The 25,255-nt window shown below is 44.4% G+C and overlaps 2 protein-coding genes across 6 annotated transcripts in view; one reads left to right on the top strand and one right to left on the bottom strand.

Moving 5' to 3' along the window:
- Nucleotides 1-25,255, bottom strand: part of CEP44 (centrosomal protein 44) — a 106,517-nt gene that overhangs the window by 36,614 nt on the left and 44,648 nt on the right. For 2 of the 4 annotated variants that reach the window (XM_019534622.1, XM_019534625.1), the window contains exon 1: nucleotides 5,516-5,626. The exons of 1 other annotated variant lie outside the window; for it this stretch is intronic. The gene's annotated coding sequence lies outside the window, so the exon portion shown is untranslated. Of the gene's footprint in view, nucleotides 1-5,445; nucleotides 5,627-25,255 lie in introns of those variants that run through there. One more of the 4 variants, XM_019534623.1, reaches the window with a different exon arrangement.
- FBXO8 (F-box protein 8) overlaps nucleotides 5,826-25,255 on the top strand; it is a 38,354-nt gene continuing 18,924 nt past the window's right edge. The window contains exons 1-2 of one of the 2 annotated variants that reach the window (XM_019534628.1): nucleotides 5,826-6,069; nucleotides 17,890-18,229. In XM_019534628.1, coding sequence (XP_019390173.1) covers nucleotides 17,901-18,229 — 329 coding nt within the window. In that variant the 5' untranslated portion in view covers nucleotides 5,826-6,069; nucleotides 17,890-17,900. The remainder of the gene's footprint in view (nucleotides 6,070-17,889; nucleotides 18,230-25,255) is intronic. The other variant, XM_019534627.1, reaches the window with a different exon arrangement.

The raw sequence follows: 25,255 nt of genomic DNA, 5'->3' as shown, positions 1-25,255 counted from the left end.
TAGAGAGCAAGGGCTTGATTTGGGAACCTCGTGAACCAACAGACCTCCTTTAGTTTATGACTTTGTGAAACAATAAAAGTTTTAAATTGAACAGGTTTGAGCCTGTGCTTAATTCAGTCCTATATAATTCGGCATCGAGCTCCCACAAACAGATGCTTAGCTCACTAAATACGGCTCGCGGGCCAGATCTGGCCCACAGGGCCCCCAGAAATTTAGAAAATTAGTATTAGTCTGCCTCAGCAGCCAGCCAAAGCTGACAGGAGCCAGGGGCAGTAGGACCCAAGGGAAACCACAGCAATACTCAACAGCCCAGCCCTGCCCACACCTAGCCATTTCATTCCCTTCCTGCCCCCACCCTGCTCCACACCACCAATGGCTGCATTGCCAGACCGGGGAGCACTGGGCCACTCTGGTACAGGGTGTGTATAGGCAGGGGCAAAGTCCCACCCCCTCCCATACACATGTTCCCACACCCCTGTTGCACTGCCATACATGCAGACAACCCACACCCCCTCACACTACCCAGGTACCCAGCCCCTCACAAACCCCACATATCCACATGCCTTTCTCACCCCACATACCCACCCTCCCCTCCCCCCACAATATACGAGAGTAGGAGTTCATTTTAAGCTATTGTGACTTCTATGTACACTACACTAACACATGTAAATCAGGACAAAGATTTGTTGAAACCAAATTAATGAATGCTGTAGATGTTCACTCGTTAGAATATAATTCGGTATTTTTCTGGTTCTGAGATAGCAAAACCTCTTGCTGAAAGGAGTACTTCCATGGGTAAAGGGAGGGACTTCTGGTCACAAGCTGGTGACCAGGGACAGGGCATTTGTCAAGGAGTGGGGCTACAAATGTGGCCCTCAACAGGCCTCATTCATGCTCATTCATATCTCATTCATGTCCACTTCAGGTATCCATGGTAACTAATGGATGGCCATCCCCCACTCCACTTTCGCTTTTGATAGGGAACTCACTCTAGTTTCTTATGTTCCAAAGAAGTCCAAAGTTGTTCTGATGCTGTTAAGCATGCAGCACGACCTGTCAGTGGGTGGAGAGCAAAAAAAGCTGGACATCATCCATGACTACAGTAAAAACAAGGGTGGGGTGGATAACCTTGACCACTTGGTCCATATGACCACCTGCAAACTGAAAATCAACAGGTGGCCAATGACACTCATTTTTCATATGCTGGATGCAGCTGCCATTGCCAGCCTCATCATTTGGCTAGGCTACAACACAAAGTGAAAGGAAAGACCACGCTTAAGAAGAGGGCACCTTTTTCTGCAGGACCTTAGAGAATAGTTGACTGATGGACAAATAAAACGAAGAATGATGGCTACACATAATCTGTCTCAATCCATCAAGTCTGGTATGACTACCCTAAAATTAGAAATTGCCACAGAGCACCCTGGAAGAACCTTCTGCAAGCATGAGTGGACGCTGCGCTTTTTGCCCAAGGACAGATGACTGCAAAACCTGGAAACAATGCAAAGATTGTAAGTGATCTGCTTGTATGCACCACAGTAAATCACCGCTGCTCTGTGAGGAATGCAATATTTAGTTTAAAAAGTTAGGAAATGTTTTTGGAAGTAATTGTTAGTTTGAAAACAGTGTGAACTGCAGACTTAGCAAACTGTTCATTCATGTTTTGAAACTCTAAAAAAAAGTTTAATTTTTTTCATAGTTATAATTAAATAATATTTTGGGTTCAGGGCATCATAAATACTCTTTCAAACACCAAAACTAATAAATAGCTTTTGGCACATTTATACTGTTGTCACTGGTTCCATTTTGTTCATGCAGGTGGGGTAACAAGTTACCCATGAGACCAACAGCAGTTACAGTTCCATGAGAACAGATGAGGGTTAAAATAAAGCTATGCATACCATGAATTGCAAGTAATACCAACTACATACATTTAAAATAAATTAATATTATCTAAGCGCTTAATTAAACTCTAAACTAAAATATCTTATCCAAGTAAAGCTATGCACAAGATAAACTGTAACTAATACCAACTTTATACACTTTAATAAATTTATACTTTATAAAAAGGAGTTTCCTGAAACTGAATGCTAACCTTGAAACAGGCAGTTCATGCTAGGTATTAAATGTAAGCATGCTGCACCCAGTTGCAGAAGCTGCAGACATTCTCTGTTTCTGTGGGATGAACACTTGCCCTCATGCTGAGTGTCCACCGAGTTTGTTGGAATGGTGAGGCAGAGTCTTGCCAAAGAGTAAAGATCTGGAAACGGTCACAGACAGAGTTCCAGAACATAGGCATCGGGCTCCCTTTGACAAAGCTCACATAAGCAGCACGTTCAATGTCATTCTCTTTCCCCTATCTCAGGATTGCTTTCAGTAGCTGTGTATCTAAACTTAGTAAAGGCACCTTGTTGGGGTCTAAAATGCAAACAGCACTAAGGAAGGGGGCAGCAGGTTGCCTGGTTCTATATATACTATATACACTAAACACAATTTCCGGTTTCCATTCAGCAGGCTGAATGGCTCTGGCCCCGACCCTGGGAAGGGCAGGACCCAGCTGAGATGAAGGGTTGGGGGATGACCCTGCTGCACATAGCAAAGGGGAGAGCAGCTGCCTCCAGCCCTGCCAGGCTCTGTCCCGGCCACTGGGACACAGACCCCCAGGCACTGCAGGCTGAGGTAAGTCGGGCCAAGGCAGGCTGGGCCATTCTGTCTGCCTGTCCCCACCCCAGTCATGTCTCTGTGGCACTCAACACCTTTTACAGCACCTGTCTCAGCCCCAGGACGCAGTTCGTGCCAACACCCAGGACACTACAGCAGCTGCTCTGTTCCGCTCTGACCCATCAGTGAGGGGAAGGAGGTGGGGATGGAAAATGGCTTGAGCCCCTAAAGCCAGATAGGGTCCTGCATGCTCAAGGTCACCCTGATTTACAGGAGGGAACCCAGGCATCTGGGGGCCCTGGCCCTGTGGGCAAGAGAAAATTCAGGCATCTGGGGCCCCAGCCAGAAGGCATAATTAACAGTAAGCGTTATCAGCTAGAATGGCCAAAAAAAGCCGATAATGTCATTTTTCTTTTACCAGGGCTGATCTGATAGGCAACCAATATATCGGTACACCTCTGCTTAAAACACAATACCACTGCAGTTTGATAGCAGAGGCCGGGGGAATTTTCACTGACTTCCTTAGTTAACTTCATGGTAAAAGTATCTCCACCAAAATTTTGCAGAATGATGGCTAACAAGCATTAGTTTTTCTGATGTAAGAGGTCACACCCACCTTGGGATCCTGCCAAGAGTGCCACAGGGTGCCATGCAATGCTAATATCATCTACAAGGTAAGTCCAAAGATTTCAAATAGCAAGCCATAGCATTAAAACCTTTTACTCATCCTGTCATGGCTTTTGCATGAGTTCTTTGCAAAAGAAGAATTACCCTAATATTTTTCTGAAGTAAAAAAAAAAAAGTAAAGCTGACAATTTTCAAGGGGTGCCTCACAAGGGAGGGATCTAGTGAGGGATGCCTTGAGTCTAAAAAAGGGTGTATTACCCCAAGTGGTTCTCAGTGTTTTTGGATTCAAGGCACCTCCCCATAACTTTTGTGACTCAGTTAGCTATAAATTAGTTTAAAAAACAAATTTCTAACTATCAGTGTTTACCTCCTGGTAGAAACGATGGACGATCATCTAAGCAGGGACAAGCCTTAGCCTGTGTTTATCTCTTAACACTTCAATTATCATCTCACACCTCATGGTATCCTTCATGTGATCTGACAGTGAGGTGTTCTGGTACCCTGGTTGAGAATCACTGTCTTTGACTATTTCCTGTTAATATCATCAGTAGTTGCCAAAGCAAAGCTTGAATGGCCTCCAAGGCTACGGATGTTTATCAGAAACTTGATCTGTCAGTTATAAAACGTTTAGAGTCTGTCAACAACTTCCAGTCCCACATAACAAAGAACGTTGGTCAGTTTCTTAATCAATGGACCTTGTAGGCCTCACCGGAATACGAATGAACGCGTACTGCTCACATAAAGGCTTTCCTAAAGCACTGGCCAGACTAGGCCTGACCAGCAAATCTGACCAATGCATGAATCTCTCACATAAGCAGAAGTTGTAATGTGGAAACATGGTCAGGATGATGGTGCAAGACATGCAATCTTATCGTGAAATGGATGGAAAGATACTTGTGCTAGACACACAGGGTCCAGTGCCTGCACCACGATAAGGCTGGAATCACACTCAGATATGGCCCATCTGATGCACTGCTGAGTCATGGGACTTAAGCCCACACAGCAATTTTAGCTCCCCTCTCTCTTCCCTCCACTCTCCCCAGTTAATGAAGGGAGCTACTGGACATGTGCCAACTGATTATCTGGAACAAATGAACAAAGCAGAGGCAGGAGCAAAGGTCATAGGTTAACAAATGAGCACTGTGAGATGGGACAGAGCAGACCACAGCAGACAGAGCCCGCTGGCCCATGAATGAGTCCAAGGAGCAAGTGGACACCACCCAATGAAACTTTGCACGGAAACATGGACGGAGAAGGGATAGGAAAGCGACCCTGCAGGTCCCCCTGATGTGAAAGAAGCCCATCGTACAGGACAGTTTAGGACTACGGTTAACCTTTTTTTTGGTTAGTGTACCCCCGGCAGCTGATCGAGAACTGGGGAGGTCCCCCAGGGCTGACTGATGAGTGTGTGTGTGTGGGGGGGGGGGGGGGGTTCCCACACATCCCCAACGGCAAAACCAGAAGTGCTGGCAACACACAGCACCAAAGTCATAAGTGCGATGGCATGTTGCAGTGGAAGTGCCAGCAGCATGCTGCGCCAGTGGAAACAAATGTGCTGGCGATGCATGGCATGCAGTAGTGCGAAACACTGGTGGCCCTGCCCCCCACCCTGCTGCTGTATATCCCTCAGGGCCTTCCCAAGTACCTCCAGGGGTATGCATACCCCTGATTGCCAACCCCCGGCTTAAGTTATTCAAAATACAAGTGGAATATAAAATGTAGTTAGTTTTGACCCCCATAAAAAAAGAATCGGAAACCGGGAAGGACTTTGTTGTTGCAGGGCATTGTTCCCACTACTTTATCACAGGCATCAGTGTGTTAACACCTGGTCTGAGGTAACATTAGGCCCATATGTATTGAGGCTGCGCACATAGACAAAAACCTGGCCGAATCCTTGCCATGAGCAGAGCCTGCAGTCGTCCTTTATGACAAACCTAGCGTCAGGTGTCTCCGGGCCATGATTTTTTTTGCCAGCGCTGCAGGCGCTGAAGCTTCATTACACCACCACAGTCAGCAAGGCCCGAGAGGGGCACAGCAGCCAGACACACCAAGCCCTTCTCACCCTCCTTCCCATTTCTCCAACGCTTGAGCCCGCTGGTTTCCAGCCCAGGTAGGAGGCGAGAGCCCCGACTCAGGTTCCGCCCGGGGAACACCCACCAGCAGGGCAGCCCGAGGAAAGAGCCCAGCCTGGGACCCCCTCGCGGCCACGACGTCGCTCCTCCGCTACCTTCACAGCATAAAACGCGGGTCCTTCTCTCGCTGTCCCCAATAAAACAGGAACGCGAGGCCAGAGCCACTCGCTAGGCACAGCCCGCACCGTGGGAGCTCTACCCCCGTCCAGCCCCGCGGCGGTTTGTTCGTTACCAGCCGCGTGCGCCACAGCTGCCGATTCGCCTCGCCGGATTTGCCGCTACGTCCCCTACCCTCCCAGAGCCGTCCCTCGGGGAGCTCCGCCCCCGAGCCGCTCGCCAGCCGCAGCAAGGCAAGCTCTGGAGGAGGGTGAGGAACCGTCACACTTCGCGCGTGGCGAATCTGCCGCCGCGAGTTTTGCTTCCGGGGAGCCTCGCAGCGGAGACGTCACTTCCGGCAACAACAGCGACAGTCAGAGCCGAAGAGCCAGGGGCAGCGGCGGTGGTTCTTTGGGGTGTTTGTTGGGGCACAGGAGAGGACTGCAGCCCACCCCCTACCGGGGCTGCTCGAGCCTGTTCCCACCCGGCGAGGCTCCCGCCCCGACTCGGACCCGGCTCGTCGCGGCGGCGGTTGGGATTGGAGCTCGCACAGGTAGGGACAGCGGGAGGGGGCCTGTTCCGGAGTGACGGGCGCCACGGCCAATCGCAGGGCGCATATCGCATGCAGGGGCGAGGCGGCTGCCTGAAAGGCCCAATCCCATGCAAGAAGGAGGTGGGGCAAGTGAGCAATAGGGAGCACCCCCACGGGGCATTGGGGTCAGCCACTGGGGGGTTCAGTAACTACAGCGCTCTTGGGTCCTGGTTGGGGGGCCGCGCCAAGCACCACGATCCCCTGCTGTGGCACTCCATCCCTGCAGAAAAAGGAACCCACTCCGTCGAGAGGAGCAGCCCGCAGCATGGGTGGGCGTGGGAAAGCTCTTTGGCAACCCAGCCACTCCCCCAGACGTAGGATTCTTGCTACCCAACCTCTGCTTTGACTGGTTACTTTCATTCCTTTCCCAATTGGGTTATTTTTAGCTCCCCCACCCTGCAGACCCACCTGCCTCCCCCCTAAATCCCACCAACCCACCCCCAGTTACTTGCATCAGGTTCCCCATAAACCTCTCAGTGCTGACAAACGTGCTCATGGAACTCCTGATCTATGATTGTAAACCAGGTGTGGTTAACATTTGAACACACCCACTATTAGTGTGTGAGACCCACTATTTATACCCTACAGTATAGCAGCTTTGTACCAGTACAGGGTTATAGGTTCCAGGCCCTGTGCATCTCAGAATCTTCTTATACATGTGACGGGCTGGCTGGCAGTGACTTGGCCCAGGGGTTTTGAAAGGACAAAAGATGATTGGAGAACTTGGGATTCCCTTTCCGCACCAATCAGGCCCCAGAGACTCAGCCCTCCCTACCCCCCAGTCCCCTGATTATCCCCCTCCAGGTGACCCAAGGGGCCAAAAGGGGCAGCATGGGCTGACTCAGGAGAGACCAGTGAGACCAACAAGGAAGGAGCTTCACAGAGCTGGCAAGAGCTGAGCGAGTGGGGTAGGAGCACTGCCCTGAAAGAGCAGGACCTGCAGGCAGCAGTGGGACCCTCAGCAGCGTGGTGTGTGTGTGGCCAGTAGGAGAGGCTCCCCACTGGGCTCCAGGATCCTCTGGGAGAGGCTGCAGTCAGCAGGAGAGGCTCCCCTCTGCTCCAGCAACGATCTGAGCAGTGACCTGAGAGGTTCCCAGCTCTGCTTCCGACTCCTCCAATCAGAGGGCAGGCAGCTTGATGTGAGGCTCGGGCTTAGGGAAGTTCAAGACCCCTAGCAGGCTGGAGCACCACTACTAGTGGTGGCTGTGTGACAGTGTTCCTACCTACCACATGGGAAACCTGGGTTCAAGTCCTAGCTGAGGTGACTTGGGGTGAGCGAGCTAACAAGAAGCAAATCTTCCTGCAGTGGACAGGAGCCATTGTGTTTTCTCCCTCTCCACGTACCAAGGCCCTATATTTCCTTGTTGTATGACATTTTGCATTTTGTGCCTTTTTATATTTCACCAACCCATACTGTTCGTTCTGCTGTTTGTGTTTTATATTTTGTTAACCCTGTTTTTTGTCAGTGATTGTAAGTGTCTAACCTTTGTTGAATCCTACCCCCTTGGGGTATTGTAGTGTCCACTATACTCTCTGATTTTTATGCCTGTTATGTTCCCAGTATTAAAAGGTATATGGTTAAGTCCCCACTGGTGGTCTAGCTCTGCTCTGTAGTGGGGAGGAGAGTCCCTACACCTCCCACAGTGCTTGTGCACCTGCTTTGATCAAGGAACCTAAATGGTAGGGGAAAATACATAATTGAAGCTTGGAGAAATACACTGCCATTGCTTATTTTGATATGAAAAATTGTCCTCTTTTAAATTGTCATAATACAGCTGTAGTGACTGTTAGTAGTCATTCACTAATCAGAGGTTCTTGTACTCAAAATTACTTTGTTCATTATGTTCCAATAATGAACATGTTCATCCTGGCTTACTGCAAACCTGAAAATAATTACTTAGGAGGCAGGGAGGAAAGGGGTAGGGAAGAAGAAAGAAGACACCCAGTCTAATAAATGGCAGATTAGCAAGGCTCGGAAGTTTTACTCTTGTGGCTTTACCGTAATTGGTCCTGGGCTGTTTTAAATAATATGATAGTCTGTGACATCAGTTAAAGTGGTATTTAATAATAAAAAATCTATTGTAGTTTGTTTAATCATTTCTGTATATTACATTTAAATTAAATCCATTCAAGGTTCTTTACTTTAAAAAAAATCTACTTTGGATGTCTTTCCACAGAAATACCTTGCATGGATGATGTTACAAAGAGCCAAGTTTCTTGGATATTATGGCAGAGTACTTGCATTTTTCTCCCAGGATGTATATAAACAGGATGCCCTGTTTTCTAATATGGAATTAACTGGAAGTGATTATGTTCAGACTAGTTTAAAGAAGATTAAGAGAACTAAAAAAATTGTTCATCTTCCATTAGTAATTATTGTTAATGATTACATTGGCTCTTTGCAGTTAGAAATTTATGTGTAGCTGCTGTAGTTGAAATATGGAAGTAACAGCTGCACTGAAGTTTGTGTAGATTTGCTGTGTGTATATATAGAAGGGTTACTTAAAGATTAGACAGATAATCTGTTTTGCAGAGGATCATGGGCTAGTGGTTTTTTTGTTGTTGTTGTTGTTGTTGTTTTTTTAAACACACAACTTTACGCCCTCAAGCAGACACAGTTTTTAGAGAAACTTCCTGATAATGATGCTCTTCTTTCTCCTACATATACCTCATATAATATTCTGACATCAACCATTTCAAATTGAAATCTTGTGATGCTGAAAAATGACAGCTTGTGTTAGCAAGTTTCTCAGATAGAGAGCAAATTGTGAGGGAGCAGTTTGCAAGGAGGAAAGAGGCAGGCTGTGAGCTTTTTCTGTTTTGTTTAAAAGTTGTTTTATTTGGGAGGAGTGGCTGAGGAGCTCCTCTGGGAGCAAAACCCACCTGCAAAAGCCAGCAGATAGGCAACTCATTTGCAAGGACCCTGATCTTGATTTAACCATCTAATGACTTCTATAATAAAAACAGCAGCAATGATGTCCACTGCAACACTGAAATGTAAGAAAGTAGTTTAACATGTGTTAGGACAAGGTTTTCCCTCTCCTTTAGGTCACAAACTGAGCGTTTCACTGCACTTTTAGGCAGAAGGGAGAAGAGCAGCTCCCAGGAAGAACCACAGGTCTCACTTTAAAGCCTTTGAAGTGTAAAGGCATCAAATAGGGCTATCGCTCCTGGTCAGAACTTCCAATAATTTTTCACCATATCAGAGTATCTGTGGTTATGGTTCAGAGGCTCCATAGGATACCTTTAGTCCCAAAAGAACTCTGTAACACATGCCTAGTCTGTGCTCTAGGACCAGGGCATAGGCCTAAGGGAATTGTTACCTCTTTTTCTGGTTTATTCACAAACACTCACGCACTATAAATCTAAATGAATATGGCCATTTATCTATCTCACAATCGTGAGATTCTATTTATAAGAATAAGGCCTAGCTATTTTTTAAATAAAAATTGAATTCTGAAGAAGTGGCTGGATAATACCCATTCCTGGCAAACCATTGGCTGGCTCTTTTTAAAGGCAAGCTGGCATTAAGTTGGACACTACTCCTCTTGGCTGCTGTTATCTCTATACTACATACACAACTATAAGGAAAAACCCAAAGCTATGCCCTGTTTAATTGATCTAGGAACTACTGAAGTAGCTCAAACCTCCTAATTACCTCTTTTAAAAGCTAGATGCGACTTATTCAGATAAATAGTAATTTTTTGTTGGTTTCCATGTATATGTACACTTGATTATATGTGCTATTTATGGCATGTCATGACAGATTAAGTAATTGTTTAAAATAGGTGTCTAATATGTTGTTATGGGATAAGCTGACCATGTGTTGGTGTAATCAGTTTTCCAGTCTGTTAGGACTCAGTACATTAAATAGATAATTGTATAATAAAATGTGTTGTAGAATTGAGAAAGTGGTAGATAAAAGTAAGGAAAACTTTGAATATTATTGATTGAGAAATATCCATCCTGTTCTTTTTTTGAGAGGCAACAAATTACATTTATCGAGGTAAGAAAGGTGTTCTTTATCATTAATCATTTTAAGAAAAAGAAATAAAGGAAGGTTAGGTATTTAATGCATTTGACTAAAAACATTGATTTGTGTTTAAATCTAAAAATTAGTTCTGTTTGGAAAATGTGAAGCTGTGTTCTCAGATCAGTGGTATTTGTTCACTGCAGAAATAGCAGTTTCTTATTATGTCCTTGAGTGACCTATGAACTGATGGGACTGCTCCAGAAATTCTTGATTAGACTCGCCCCCCTCCCCCTCCCCTTCCCCTCCAACCTTGTTAGAGCAGCAGTCTGTACTTACTGTTCCTGATCTTTCCAAGATAGGCCTTTTTTTGCTGGGAGACAGCTTTATAGTATAGTGATAATTTCTTTCTATAAAAGAAAGTGTTAACAAGTGGGGAGAGAGGTTTAATTAATGGAACTGGCTGTACATTGATAATACTTTAAAAGCTCAAATACACATTTTAAAATGTGGTGAAGGACATTTTATTTTGTTCTCGAGTGAATCAGAATACTAAATGCTGGTTGGTATTCTCTACGTTGTATGCTTCGATAGTTCCTTTCCTAAATGATTCTCAGTTGTATATGTTGTATGCACTGACTGGTATTTCAGGATCCTGCTTTGGTTTATCCGTAAGCAAACGCACAAGTAGCTTAGACTTAAAAGATGGTTCTTAAGGGACCTACCACTATTGTTTCCAGACTAATAGATGTTAATCTAGCAAGAACACAAGGAATGCGCAAAATTTAGTTTTTCATGAATCCGTCTTCCGATTCAACACCTCCTGGTATGAGCGGCGTGTCTGCATAGCTTAAGAAAGTATATGCTTTCTAAGTTGGAATATAATGTCAAACTAAGAATTAGTTATAGGATTTTGGAATATAATATAAATTTAGGTAGTTCAGGATGAAGAAAAATTAAAGTGAATGTCAGGTTTTTCCTTCCACAAGAGAACTGCTCATCTGACTTTTCCAGTTTGTTCTTCAAACAATATTTAACTATGTTTGGCAAGATTCCAATATTTTTATCTCAAACCCTTTTCCAAGGTATTAAAACATTAAAGAAAGTTTTCCAGATTCTCCTGGTGTAGTAAATCTCAAATTCCATCTTCTTGTCCCAATCTATTCCTTTCCTTTCCCATTCACCCAGCATTTGTACCTGATGATTTCTTCTTCCATTGCTTGGGTGCCAGTGGAGAATGAGAATGCAAGAATGAGAGGCTCCCAGTTGTGTTATCTGGCTTCATCTAATTGCATAGCCACTGGGAGAAACCAATGAAAGGAAAGCCCCTGTAGCCTTGGATCATAGCATATTTGCTGTCTGGGTATTTTAACTGTTAAACTTAAGTCTCAAGCTCATACAATTTGCAACTTTTTCAAAGGCCTAAACTACATGTATATTGGCTAGACTATGAATTTTTGGAGTGGCAAAAATGTATATATTTTTACTCTTTTTCTCCCTCAACGAAGTATCAGGGCAGTTAATCAACGAATATTGCTTCTCCTGGGACCTGTGTCTTCAGAATCTACTACAAAAGTATGTTAATTCTATTGGGAAAGGTTTGCAATCCAATTAGAAAAGGCTTCGTTAAGGTTGTTTACATAAAAGCCTACTTTAGCTGCTGCATCATTCAACTGTCAGTCCAAATTATATTTGTTTTAGTTCTCCATCCCCACCCCCCTCTTTTTATAAACAGACTGAAATTATGCCAGTTAATCTATAACCTGTAGCCATTAGATAAAATAATAGCTCTCCATGGTAAATGGCCCCAGAACATTAGAGAAATATTAATATTATCTTTCCAAAGCAATTGAGTCCAATCCATTTGTCTACCTATGCAAACAAGCTTTTACTTTTTGGAAGTTTTTGTTTGTTTCTAAATTTAAGGTTCATTTTCTGAGTTGCTTCAGCTTGCAGGTCTTAGTGAGCAGGCCATCTTATAGGCAGTGCTTTTTATCTGTATTATCCATCCATTATGTGGACACCAGTTTTTGGAGATTTGAGCATTCGTAGCCCCAGCTGAATCAGTAGAAACTCCAGGGGCTTAAATGACCTATACCACCATGTAAAAACAATAATTCTAAGTATCTATTATTAAAGTTTCATCTCTGTTCTCCTGAAGTTCATAGATCTTTCTTCTGGGATCTTTGATTTGAAGCACCATGATAAAGGCCTTAATTGGCATACATAGAGGCCTAATTGGCCTAAGAGTCCATTCAGGGGAATCTGCAGAACCAAAGCCAAAGTATTTTTCACTGCTCTAAATATAGGAGCCTTTAAACCATGTCCTTTGGATGCTAAAGACTTTGTTAAGTGCATGCAGATTTATTGGGGATATAAAATTAGTTATATTATACAAGTGTTAATTTCACGATAAAATAAATCAGAATATACTACAAGGTGTTTTGGTTCCTTTAAAAATAAGGCTTGTTGTACTCTTCTGATATTTAGAAAGCTAGCAAGTTTAAAACAATGCCAGATGTGCTCAGGACACCCATCCACATCAGCAAATCTTTTAAGTAAATACCTGCCTGCTAGGGCTGTGTGGAGCTTCGGTAGCTGATTCAGTTTGGGGGAAATTCGACCCAATTTGGGGACTGTATCACTGAATTGAATCAGGAGCCCAATAAAAAGCTCTGAATCGGGTTGAACCATCTGAATTGCTTCTGGAAAGATTCGGCCACTTCAGAGATTCAGTCATAGACTAAACAGATAGCTGACACAGATGCCTTCAGCTGGTAAGTCTGTTGGGGTGGGGGTGGGAGGGATTGGGGCAGGATGTGGGTGTGGCTTGCTCCAGGTGGAAGTGGGCTAGCAGCAGTTGCCACACCTGCTTTCCGTGACAGCTGTCAAGCAGTGACAGGGCAGAGCCCCTTCTCTCAGTGTTTTTGTGGATATAGCAGCTCTGGAGTGGGGGCTATGCCCTGCTGCTGCCTGGAGTGAGCCACACCTGCATTGTGCCCCTCTACCTCCATACCAGCTGGGCAAGCGGCAGCAGGACAGAGCCCCCGCAGCTCCCCCTCCGGGGCAGAGGCATGCACAGCCAGAAGAGCCATGGGAGAAGCCCCCATGGCTGCCCTGCCTGGGCCCATCCCCCACCCAGGCCAGCCTCTCGGCACTTTAAAAAGAAAAAAAAAAAAGCCCCCAACTCACTGGTTCTGGCAGCAGCAACTGGGGCCTCTGAGGGCTCATGGCAGAGCCCCCAGGCACAGCACAGGGCAGTGGGGATTGCCCCCCCTCCCCACCTGGCACCCATGTGGTGCCTGCCCCATGGCACAGGTGCAGCAAAGCTTGGCAGGGCTCCACGCACTGTCTGGGAGCTATGGTGGCTCCATATGTCAGCCAGAACCCGGCACTGCTTAGCCCCAGTTCCCAGGCAGCATGCAGCACCCTGCCAAGCCACGCTGCACCCACACAATGCGACAGCTGCTGTATGGGTGCCAGGAGAGGGGGAATCCACACTGCATGTGTAGGGCTCTGACATAAGCACCACTGCTGCAGCTGGTGAGGGTGAGTGTGGGGCTAGGCAAGGAATGGGGCTGGGCAAGGCAGCCATGGGGGCTTCTCCCATTGCTCTTCCTGGCCAATCCGAATCACCAAATCTCTCTGAATTGGCGTCAGATCTTCTGAAGCTGTTCAGCCAAATCGATTCAGGACAATGATCCAAATCTCCAAATTGAATCACTGTCCTCCGAATCAGCTGAATCCAAATCCGGTATTTCCCTATTCACACAGGCCTACTGCCTGCTATTGGCTCAGTTTCAGTTTTACAGCTATTGGCAAATAACTTTCTACAGTCTGAGGAATATATATGATGCTTGCATTGTGACATGTTTTGAGATGTCATGATAGGTAGTCACTTCTTCGTGCATCTCCTTACACTGTGACAAGATCTTACCACAAGTATTAGAATTAAATCTGCTAGCTAGTCTTGCAGACTTCAGATTTGGTCTTTTTCTTCAAAATTAAAATTAGATGATGGCACAAGGCACCAGATGGTGGTAGGTGTTCTTCAGCTGCTTCAGCCATAACCCCACAGATACAAAGCCCTGAGTTTCATCACAACCCCAGCCACAGTCAACTAACAATAATTTAAAAAAAAAAAATCTCAGGAAGAAAACTACCATTATAGATAACTTGCAGGTTAGATATTTTAATCTTATTGTTCTTCAGTTACCGTTCATGGAGGATATTTAATAGTAGTTGCTCTACTGCACCAGTCCGCTCTGTTCATTCCCCACTACAAGTTTTCCATAACTATGCTTCTTCCCATCTATACTTTCCTTATTTTTCCTGTCTTCCCCAGGTTTTCAGAACTTTCTAAAAGCTCATACTCTCCCCAAAGATTTGTATATTAGAGAGATACTTGAGAAAAAAAGACAACAGATTCCCCCCCCCCCCATCACCACTCATCTCTTAGTTTTTCTTGCCTATAACCTCACCTTTTCCCAAAAGCCAGCTGGAAAAAATTATGTATGAGGAAAAAGGTTCCCCACAGATATGGAAATTTGGAGTGGGGGTGAAGTGGAAGGCTCGGATCGAAAACATTAACTGCCGTGGATCTGGGAGCCACAGCAAATAACACTGCCACTACTCCCTCTTTCGCTTTCACCACCACCTAATTTCTAGACCCATGGCCCTCTTCCCCAACTGCATACCAGTTCAAAATGGTGCATGGAGGTCTGCAGTAGTAGCACCAGATCTAACCCAGCACATGGCCCCAAATCTAGCACATGGCTCCAGAGCCAGTGCACAGGTTTGTACCAAACAGGCAGCCCTGAAGCTGGCACATCAGATTGGGCCTTGCAGTGTGGCCGCAGAACTGCATGGTAGATTAGGCCTTTCAGCATGACCATAGCACTATATACTTGATCAGGCCCCCATCCCTGGAGACCCCAGCCTTGGGTATTTACCCTTACTCCAAGGTAAGATGTCTCCCCGCCCTGCACCCCCTTTTTGGAGACTTCCAAAAATAAGATGGGAGGCTTTTTATAGGCATGAAACTATAGTTAGAAGTGTAAAAAATAGAAATTGTTCAAGAATTAAAGAAATACAACATGGCAGAAGTACAAAGAAAATCTGCACACTTTTATGCACTTATATTTTTAAAGCTATAATTTCATGGCCTTTGACCTCATCTTTCTTCCCTGCTTTTCTTTTACTTGTTACATTTGAAACTCTTTGGAGCCTTCTCATCATGTGTCAACTTAATGCAACAGGGCCTTAATTCTGATTCTGTGTGCTACCAGACTAGAAATAGTTTTAACATGCCTGTGAGAGCCTATCAGACCAGTCTTCAACTGCCTAAACGTGTCTGGTTTATATCGCATTTTGTGAACCAGCTTCAGGAAACTGTAGAGCTCTGGAATGAATGCTTATCAATTATTTTATGCTACTCTGCTGTCATAGTAGGAGTTCCAGAATAAGAAACTCCTTACTGTGAAATTCAGTAGCTCTTGGACAATGAACTTGTATCACAAACTGGGAATATGTGTTACCTAAAGTACTTTTTTGTCCCTTTTAGTAAATATAATTATTACTGAAATATTTGAGTATGTGTTTACTTAACCATGTTGTAGAGTTAGATTTCAGGTTGTGTTTATAGCATGCAGTGTAAGTAACTGGCAAGAATTAGCACGGTTACTCGCACAGTTATAAAAGAAAACAAGTTCCAGAGGACTTTTATTAAATAGAGTTCTTATGGTGTGATCAATAAGATCTTTAATATTGGTACATAGCAGTAGCATAAAAATATTCAAATACTGAAGGCACCCTTTAAAAAAATCCTTGCCATAAGACACTATAGTGCAGGCTTTAGAAAGCCAAACATTCTCTTAGTTGGGGAATAGCAGCAAAAAGAAAACAGATGTTTTCTCATAGTGTGGTTTATAAGTTTCCTAAGCAGTGGGACTTCCATCATCTTAAACTATTACATATCATGAGAGAGGTCTCAAAATTTATGTTAAGTTTCTCCTTTTTAAATATTATTCCACAACACCTAATTGCAAGAGTAATCATAAATAACCGTCAATCATAAATAACTTTATAATTCAGACTATGCATAATTTTAATATATTTATAGTATCTTAACCTGTTCTCAACTCACTCCTTGCTATTTTAAATTGTTTTCATTAAAGAAGAGATTCTTCATGGTTACTGTCCAATATTTTTTTTTTGTTGATAAATTTGCTCTGTTTCTATATATTTTAAGCAGTATGCCAGAACTGAATGTGCTAATGTAGATGCAGACTCACCAAGCTATAGTGAGAAGTACTACTGTAGCCCTGATTTTTGTGTTCTAATGTTTCCTTTATATGGAGCTGGAGTGGTGGCGTTCATCTGTAATGTGATAGAATTATTAAAAGACTGCTTTGCTAACGCTTCTTTTTAATCGACATTTGGTATTTCTATAAAAATCCCAGTTCTGGGATTCAGCTGTGACACTGAAATCTCAGGTGTCAGTTAACCCTCTCACACATTCTGAATATCTAAAGCAATGAATCGGTCCATGATCTTTATCTTAACAAGTAAGTGCAACACTTCCAAATTTAGTTTCAATTCCAAATTTATTAGGATTTGTCTTAATTCTATAATACCTGCCTTTAGCCCAGAGGTGGGCAAAATATGGCCCATGGGTTGGATCCAGCCTGCTGAGGGATTTTGCTGGCCCACAGCAGGTCTCTCAGTCCTACCTAGCTCAGGCATGGGGGGCAGTCCAGGCTGTAGCACATGCAACCCATCTCGCCACCCCGGGGCATGCAGCAGTGCTGGGGTGGCACAGTGGCTAAACTCCATTTCCCAGCAGCATCACTCCTTCCAGTGTCAGCATCCACGAGACCTGGCCCTGCTGCCCTGGCACCCTGGCCTGTCTGCCCTGCACCTGCTGCTGGGAGTGAGACTCATGCAGGCAGGGCACTTGGCCAGGTGTATGTGATGGGGCTGCGAGCAGGCAGGGACCTGCATCTAGAGCCGGGGCCAGGATCTTCAGGTGGTAACAGTGTGGGGCTGGGACCTAGGGTGGAGTCACAATCTACTCCCTGCATGCCCCTACTCCCTGCATGCCCCTGCCCGCAGAATTGGCACCCACCATGGGGATGTGTAAGCAGCAGACCCTGGCCATGTTCTGTCACTGCTCTCTGACCCCACCCTGTGATCCCAGCCTCACCTGTCTGTCCTGATCTCCACCCACCTGGAGCCCCATCCCACATAAGGAGTTTTGATGAGCTGTTGCACTGGAGGAGTGCTGACCCAGCCCACAACAGCTCAGCAAAACTCCCTCTGTGGCCCGCAGGCCCAAATAATTGTCCACCCCTGCTTTATCTTACTACATACTATCACACACCAAGGAAAACTGTCTTGTTTAGTTGCATTTCACATTGCATTGTTTATGCAGGTCAAGCGAGTAAATTTTTCAGCTAAACTTGAAAACATATTTAACTTACTGTAGCCCCTTGACTTGCAAGGGGATATTTGATTTAGTAGGCATTTGGCTCAGTACTGTTTTTATAATCAAGCTATGAAAATTCATTCAGTCAAATACTGCTACGCTAGTTTCTGGCACTTTTGTTCTCAAATATTTGTTCAGTTGTTTTATTGTGGACCAGAGATTAGATTTGTGCTGTAATTACTGATAAGATTTCACTTCCTGTTTGAAACTCAGTTCTACACTTATTTCTCAGTGCAAACCTGACCTTGTCTCTACTCATGAGTGCACAGATCTAACTCTTTTTTTTTTCTGTTTTAAAATAACTTTATTTGGTTTTTACAACCAGCAGGCTCGCAGATGGGTCAGGGGCTGTGGAGAGTTGCTAGGAACCAGCAGCTGCAACATCAAGGATACAGCGGACAAAGCTATCTCTCCAGAGAGCATGGTAGACGAATCACTACAAACAGTATTTCCAATGCAAGTCATCGCAAACAAGCCCAAGGAGGCATTGATATCTACCATCTGTTGAAAACAAGAAAATCCAAAGAACAAGAAGGATTCATTAACCTGGAAATGTTGCCCCCTGAGCTTAGTTTTACCATTTTGTCATACCTGAATGCAACTGACCTCTGCCTGGCTTCTTGTGTCTGGCAGGATCTTGCTAATGATGAGCTTCTCTGGCAAGGGTAAGCTAATGGGAGGTCACCTGCATGTTTAAGGATTAGTAGATTTATAGTTTGTTTTCACATACTTTCATTTTTTTTTAAACAGGTTCAGAAGTAAAAAGTTACTATTTAGCTCAAATTAATTAACTATTTTATACACTTTGTTGGCTGCCTACTTTTATCGTTTTATAAACAAATGTTGTGCAAATTGATTCGGATTTGACGTGAGGAACAAAAGCAAAGTGAAAACCCAGAATGCATTTGTAGGTGAATACAAATCAATTATTAGAAGAGACGTTCTTATGCAAGGGCAAAAAACGTACTTGGTACAAACTTGTGTGCATATTTATACATATCTTGTTTGTCATGTCACACATTTAGAGAAAACTAAGAGTATATCTTCACTGCAGTGTCAGCTGAACATATAATTCAAGTGTTATCCTTAGTTTCATGCATGCAGAAGAATAACTAGCCTAACTGCACCTTGTCATGCATTCACAGATGCATCATGAGCAGGTCTAAGGAGGTGATCCTCCCCCTCTATGCGACATTGGTCAGGCCACAATTGGAGTAGTGCGTCCAGTCCTGGGTGCCGCACTTCAGGAAGGGATGTGGACAGCATCGAGAGGGTCCAGAGGAGGGCCACTTGCATGGTCAGGGGGCAGCAAGGCAGACCCTAGGAGCAGAGGCTACAGGACCTGAGCCTATTCAGCCTCCACAAGAGAAGGCTGGGAGGGGATCTGGTGGCTGTCTCCAAACTGGCCAAGGGGGACCAGCAGGCTATGGGAGAGTCCCTGTTCCCTCAAGTACTACCGAGAGTAACAAGGAATAACGGCCATGAGTTGACGGAGAGTAGATTCAGGCTAGATATCAGGAGGCACTACTTCACAGTCAGGGCAGCTAGGATCTGGAACCAGCTTCCGAGGAAAGTGGTGCTCACTCCTACCCTGGGGTTCTTCAGAAGGAGGTTATATACTCACCTAGCCGGGGTTGTTTGACCCCAGCTTTCTTTCCTGCTTTCTTTCCTGCCCATGGCAGGGGGTCAGACTTAATGATCTGCTCAGGTCCCTTCCCAACCTACCTACTATGAAACTGTGGAGTTACTTGATATCTTTAAACTCAAGCTATTTAACTCACCTGGGATAGAATTGCCACTGATAATCAAGCCAGTAGTGCAGCGAGGACTTGACTACCCCTTGCTTTTTAAATTATTTTGCAGTACTATTGTTTTCACTTGAGTTGGGTTAAATGAACTCCTCTCGAACTCCGCTAGCATTAAAGTGAAGACAAGGTCAGTTGTACTATGGAATCCTACAGGTGCTTTTCACTGCACACAGTGGTGTCTAGTAAGCACAAGGCTATAGTGGGTTCAAATTCTAAGTCCAACATAATGAATCTAAATTGAACAGTATCAGAAAGAAAGAAGAAGAATATAGTAAAGTTTGTGTCATATGGCAGCGAGAACGAGATTCATAGTAAGGAAAGGAAGAGCAAGAAAAAGTCAGAAATTCATTATGTAAATTAAACACAGACCTTTACTACTTACACATTACAAATAATCATGACCTCATAAAGTCCAGCTTACCTTTACCTTACCATCAAGATGAAACCTGAACCAGTATTTGACCAGGACTGATTCCAGTTAAGCTACATTTCTTTGAAAGCTGAAGATTTGGTTTATAGACTTACTGTCCATTTCTCCTTTGCTTCAGCCAATGGACAGTTTTCATACTGTTTTTGTCCCTATCCCAAGAGTTCCCCCTTCCATCCCATTACTTGAGACGTGTGTCTACATGTTAAAAACATTTTAACTAGGGCTGTCAAGCTATCTAGGTTTGGGGGCTGCAGCAGGGTAGGATGAGCTGACTGCCCCTCCAGCAGGGAAAAAAGAGAGGCCCTTTTTTTGGACTGGAAATATAGTAACCCTAGTTTTGATCCTTTTTGCATACTGTACTTAATCAGTAGGCAGAGATTAGCAGAGTTCTGCTCTGTTCTTATGGCACTGAGTTGTAATTTGAAATTAGTTTATTTGCAAGTACAGAAAAAAATCCAAAAATATTTATAATAAATTGAGATTCTATTATTGTTTAACTGCACAATTAAAATTAATCAATTGCCACTTTTTTTTAATCTCACGATTAATTGCAATGATTTTTGTTAAAAGCACTTTGTCATTTTAACTTCCAGTAGCCAGAAGGAGGAAGTAAGGGGCCACCACTTAGAGATGCAAGAATTTCATACTGAATCTAAAAACTCCTCAGTGAAAAGCTGAAGTAATACGTTCCATGCAACAATTTGTGCTGTATTAAAAAAAAAAAAATAGATTTGCAAGTCTGTTCACATAAGCTAGTATAAAGGCCACTGGTGAATAGCACTGCTTGTTTTCTGGTTCCACAGAAATCATAGACTAGGCACACAGAGAACTCTGTTGAAAGTAAAGCCCATCAAGTCTATGATAGATGTTGCATAATCAAATTTTCTGTATTTTTCTATTATGTTCTACTGTTACAAACCAAAAAAACCCTATTAAAATTATATTACTTGGAATACAAAAATCAAGCAAATGCCAAATTTACATGACTGCACGCAATCTTGATTCTCTCCTTCCAATGTGCTTAGACAGGAGTCTGCTGAATAAAATAGCACCATTTTCTTACAGTTATAAGTAGTCTTTACTTATAAGTTGACTGAATTTTCAGGTTCTATTTTAGGAAAATCAGCTTTTTCTCTAAATAGAAAAAGATACCTACGTATAAAGTCCTTGAACTGCTGTTAGCCTTAGGAAAAAACCCAGAGAGAATCAAATAGCCAACAAAGGACCAAAAGGACTAAATGTACAAAAAATACGAAAGTAAAAAAGGAATTTCTATACAAAATAATTTTGTCCAAGGTTAACTATATTATGTTCGGCCAAAAACTCAAAGTCAGTACACATTAAGAACAATATTTTAGTTACTGTATTTACTTGAATATAAGATAAACCTTAATATAAGACAATCCACCAATAATTAGATTCTGTGTATGGAAAAAATTTTATAGTAATTCTCTAGGTATGGAATCTAAATATTGGAGATTTACCTTGAATTTGTCCCCTTCCACTGCTAGAGCAGGGAAAATAAATGTGGGAGACCAGATAGCCCTTTTGTCCTAAGACCCTGACCCAGCTTCTTCGCCCTGCAGCTCCTTCCCCTCCCCACTTTCCCCCTGCTGCTTTACTGTTAGACAAGGAGTGAGCAAAATATGGCCCATGGGTTGGAGCCAACCTGCGAACTGATTAAATTTAGTCCACAGCTGCCCCTGAGGGGCATGGGACTGAACCCTGCCCGACAGCCCTGACCAGCATGCACAGCTTCTTGGCAGGGCTGCTTCTGGTGTGGCTGCAGCTACCTGGTTAATGTTTGGCTTCTCCCACCTCCAGTGGCTCCTGCCCCTGCTGTGCTGTTCCAAGGAGCAGGTAGCAGAGGGAAGTGACAGCAGCTGTGTGGACCTGTGCCTGGCACCACACACCCAGCCAGGAAGGGGGGGAAGCTGCAGCTAGGTGGCTTCTGTCTCAGCACATGGGGCTCCAAGTCCAGGTCCCAGCCACTGTCCCCCTCTGCCTACCTAGCACGATGGGCAGCCAAGTTGGGTGGAAGGTACCTGGAACTAAAGACTCATATGCTAGGACAGGAGCCACCTGCCTGAAGCATTCCCTTAGCCTGGCAGGCCTTCTGGTGCCAGCACATGTCCTCGCAGCTGCTGCCCTTGCCCATGCTATTTTCTTCATGGAGCAATACAGGGGCAGAAGGAGGAGACATTGGAGACAGGGAAAGCTAAGGTGTACCCAGGGGACTATAGCAGCACTGGGAGCAGGCCTACCTGAAAGCTGTGTACACTGGGTGGGGCCATGGGTAGACATGGGCAGGAGCACAGTGAGCTTCCCTGGGCAAGCCTCTTGTGGACTGCTGTGGAGGCAGCCACAGGCTGTGTGAGGGGAGGGGACCACACCTGCACCTGCCTGCACTGGTGAATTCTGCTGCATGTGCCTCCTGCCATCCCTCCCTTTCACCTCCAGCTGGCTCCCAGGACCTGGTGCACAGGCACAACCCCCCCCACACACACACACACGCGCGCGCGTCACCCCCACACACAATATACACAAGTAACTTTATTTTGAGCTCTTATGCAATTGCTTTCATATACACTACTCAATAATATTAAAATGTTATAACAGATGCTTGATTTTAGTATATGATTTGGGGGCGTTATTTAGTTAGTTAAAATGATATCTTCTGAAAGATATTTTGTGTTTGGTCCTCGGCCAAAGTAATTGCCCACCACTATGTTAGTTCCTGTTCTCCCTGAGTACGTGGAAGTAAGAAGCAAATGTATAAACACTGACCTTGAAATAAACATAGCTGTAGTAATTTGCATATAAACTTAATTCATCCAGAATTGATGCATGTTACATTTTTTAAAACTGGTGCCAGTTTTAGCACATAAACACACTTTTAAGCAGCACTTTGTATCTACTTCTGTAGTGCAAATCATGCATGCTATTAATCCAAAGCCAAATTGAAATGGGCCCCAGCAGAGTCAACACCATTTCAAGCCATGGTGACTCCACAACTCAACACTGCTTAGTATGTGTGTGTACTCCAGGAGACCCTCCCCCCTCACAAAGTATCCACTTACTAATTAGTGCCCCACTCATGACTGGAACCAGTAATTCTTGTCCTGAGTCTTGGGATCCTCCAAAAATGTATATGCAGATGAGGTACAGAGCAACCTGGTCCAGCTTCACCTCATGGAGGGCACAGCACATTAACCATATGCAACGGGCTGAAGGAGAAACAGAAGGATTCTGGATTAACTGTTTGAGGTTCCATTTAGAAATGTTTGCCAGACTTTTAAGGTTGGTGAAGAAATGGAAATCATTGGAAATGGGAGAGAAAAGCACAGCTCAGCTGTGGGAGTGAAGAGGAAGTCAAAATGTATTCAGTATAGTGGCTTACCATGACTTGAAAAGAGCGAGTGCGGAGGGAACTGTACACAATGGGTACTACCACGTATATTATACAGACAAGCTTCCCCAACCTATTCTTGTGGTAGGTTCAGCCTCAGCATGTGAGCTAAAATCAGGATGATGACCTGGCCTGATCTGGCTGGAAGGCTTAGGAGGGATCAGTAGCAGCTGGAGCAGCAGTGGCACAGTCAGCACCAACGTTTGAAATGGTGGCAAGGAAAGAGGTGGGACGGACTGCACCTTGTGAAAGGAAATGGATGAGCCAGGAGAAGGATGCCGTTCTGTGTGAGAATTTCCACAAGGCAATGCTTTTGCCCAGGCATTTTGAAGCTAGAGATTACTCATCTGGATTTCAGCAGGCTGATACTGCAGGGGTGGATACTTGATATGAATTACTTAATCCAAGATGCTGAGCAAGTTGGATTAGGAGGTAGTGCTTAAGGATGAGACAGCATACCAAAAGTTCTCAGAGACCTATAAAAAATGTTAGAAAGACCCCCGTCCTGGCACATTTTTATTTTGGACTGTTAAGGACACCTAAGAAAGAATAGTTACAGTTAAGATGTATGAAGTCTTTATTGAAGAGGGGTATATAAGATTTTGGTTATCAAGTCACTGCAAGAGAGTAGAGAATGTGGACAAGTTCTGAGACCCAGATGGGATATGGACTGGGGCCTGGAGAGCCCAAATGTTACTCTGACTGTACACGGAGGGCCGGGGGGAGGGGCAGGAGGGATATGACACCTTCTGCATATTGCCTTAGGGCTCCACAAAGTACTTGTGATTTACTGTGGACAGCCAAAGTTATGTTTGGGGCGTGAGGAAGGGCATTTGGCAATGACCTGCCTATATGAGATTTGCATGGCATGCAGAGAGAAGGCTAACAGGATACAAGAGTGTAAGAAGGAATGGAACTGTACTTTGTGTGGCAAATTGGGTCCACATATTTCACAAATACAATTAAAACAAAGATGGGCAAATATTTTGCGTGATGGGCCATTTAACAAGTTTTGGTGAGCTGTTGAGGGTCCCACACACAAAATCTTTCAGAAGGTATCATTTTAACTAATTATAAATTAAAAAATCATATATTAAAAATAAAAAATGTTATATTTTAATTTTCTTTTAAAAATATGTTTGTCCTGATTTTTGTGTTGTTGAGTAGTGTATATAAAGGCAATTGCATAATAGCTCAAAATAAATTCTTACTTTTGTATATTGTTGGGGGGGGATGTATGCGGGGTGTCCGTGTGCTAGGTCCGAAGAGCTAGCCAGAAGAGGGAAGAGGGGGCACATGCAGCAGAGTGCTCCATGTGGGCCCAAGCCCTGCTCAGTCCCACCCAGGGCAGCCTGCGTCACGTTCTCATCTGTATCCCCCGACAGCCCCCAGCCAGCATGTACAGCTTTCAGGCAGGACTGCTGTTGATGTGGCTGCAGCTGCCTGGCTACTGCTTGGCTTCCCCCTGCTCCAGCAGCTCCTCTTCCTGCCCCTGCTGGATTACTCCAGGTAGCATGATGAAGGGCAGTAGCTGTGGGGCAAGTGTCAAGTGGAAAGTGGAGTCATCCCCAGACCTAGACCTCAGTGCACAGATTGGACTTGGAGAGTGGTAGGTAATAGCTTGGGACAAATATGATCATCACCCTAATATCAGTTAATGTAAAGAGCATTCACAGCCATGCAAAGTGGGTGTGGGTGGGCCAGATCAGATGGATATGGATATTATATACCTGCAGAAATGTGGGGTCCCAAGACAGAAACAGTATAAAGACCTTATAGGAAGATGGAGCATACATGTGGTCAGGCCGTAATGAGAATGACAGTGGGTGTGGCGGTGCCAATAAAAGATTCACAGCTGTGACAGATTATTAATCAGGAAATAATTGGAGCAGAGTGTTACAGGTGACTGGGGAGAGAGAAGGGAAAAGGTTTAGAATACTAAATGTTTATGCAGTGGCAGAGTGCAAGGAACTGTGTGCCTTTTAGAGGAACTGAAAGTCCTCCTACTGGAGGCGTGCTGAGACATCAGTCCATATCGTATCAG

This window comes from Crocodylus porosus, unplaced genomic scaffold (assembly GCF_001723895.1).
Source record: "Crocodylus porosus isolate Cpor-Errol unplaced genomic scaffold, CroPor_comp1, whole genome shotgun sequence".
Classification (NCBI taxonomy): domain Eukaryota; kingdom Metazoa; phylum Chordata; order Crocodylia; family Crocodylidae; genus Crocodylus; species Crocodylus porosus.
The sequence above is the reverse complement of the archived record's forward strand: the minus strand, read 5'-3'. Positions and strand labels throughout refer to the sequence as shown.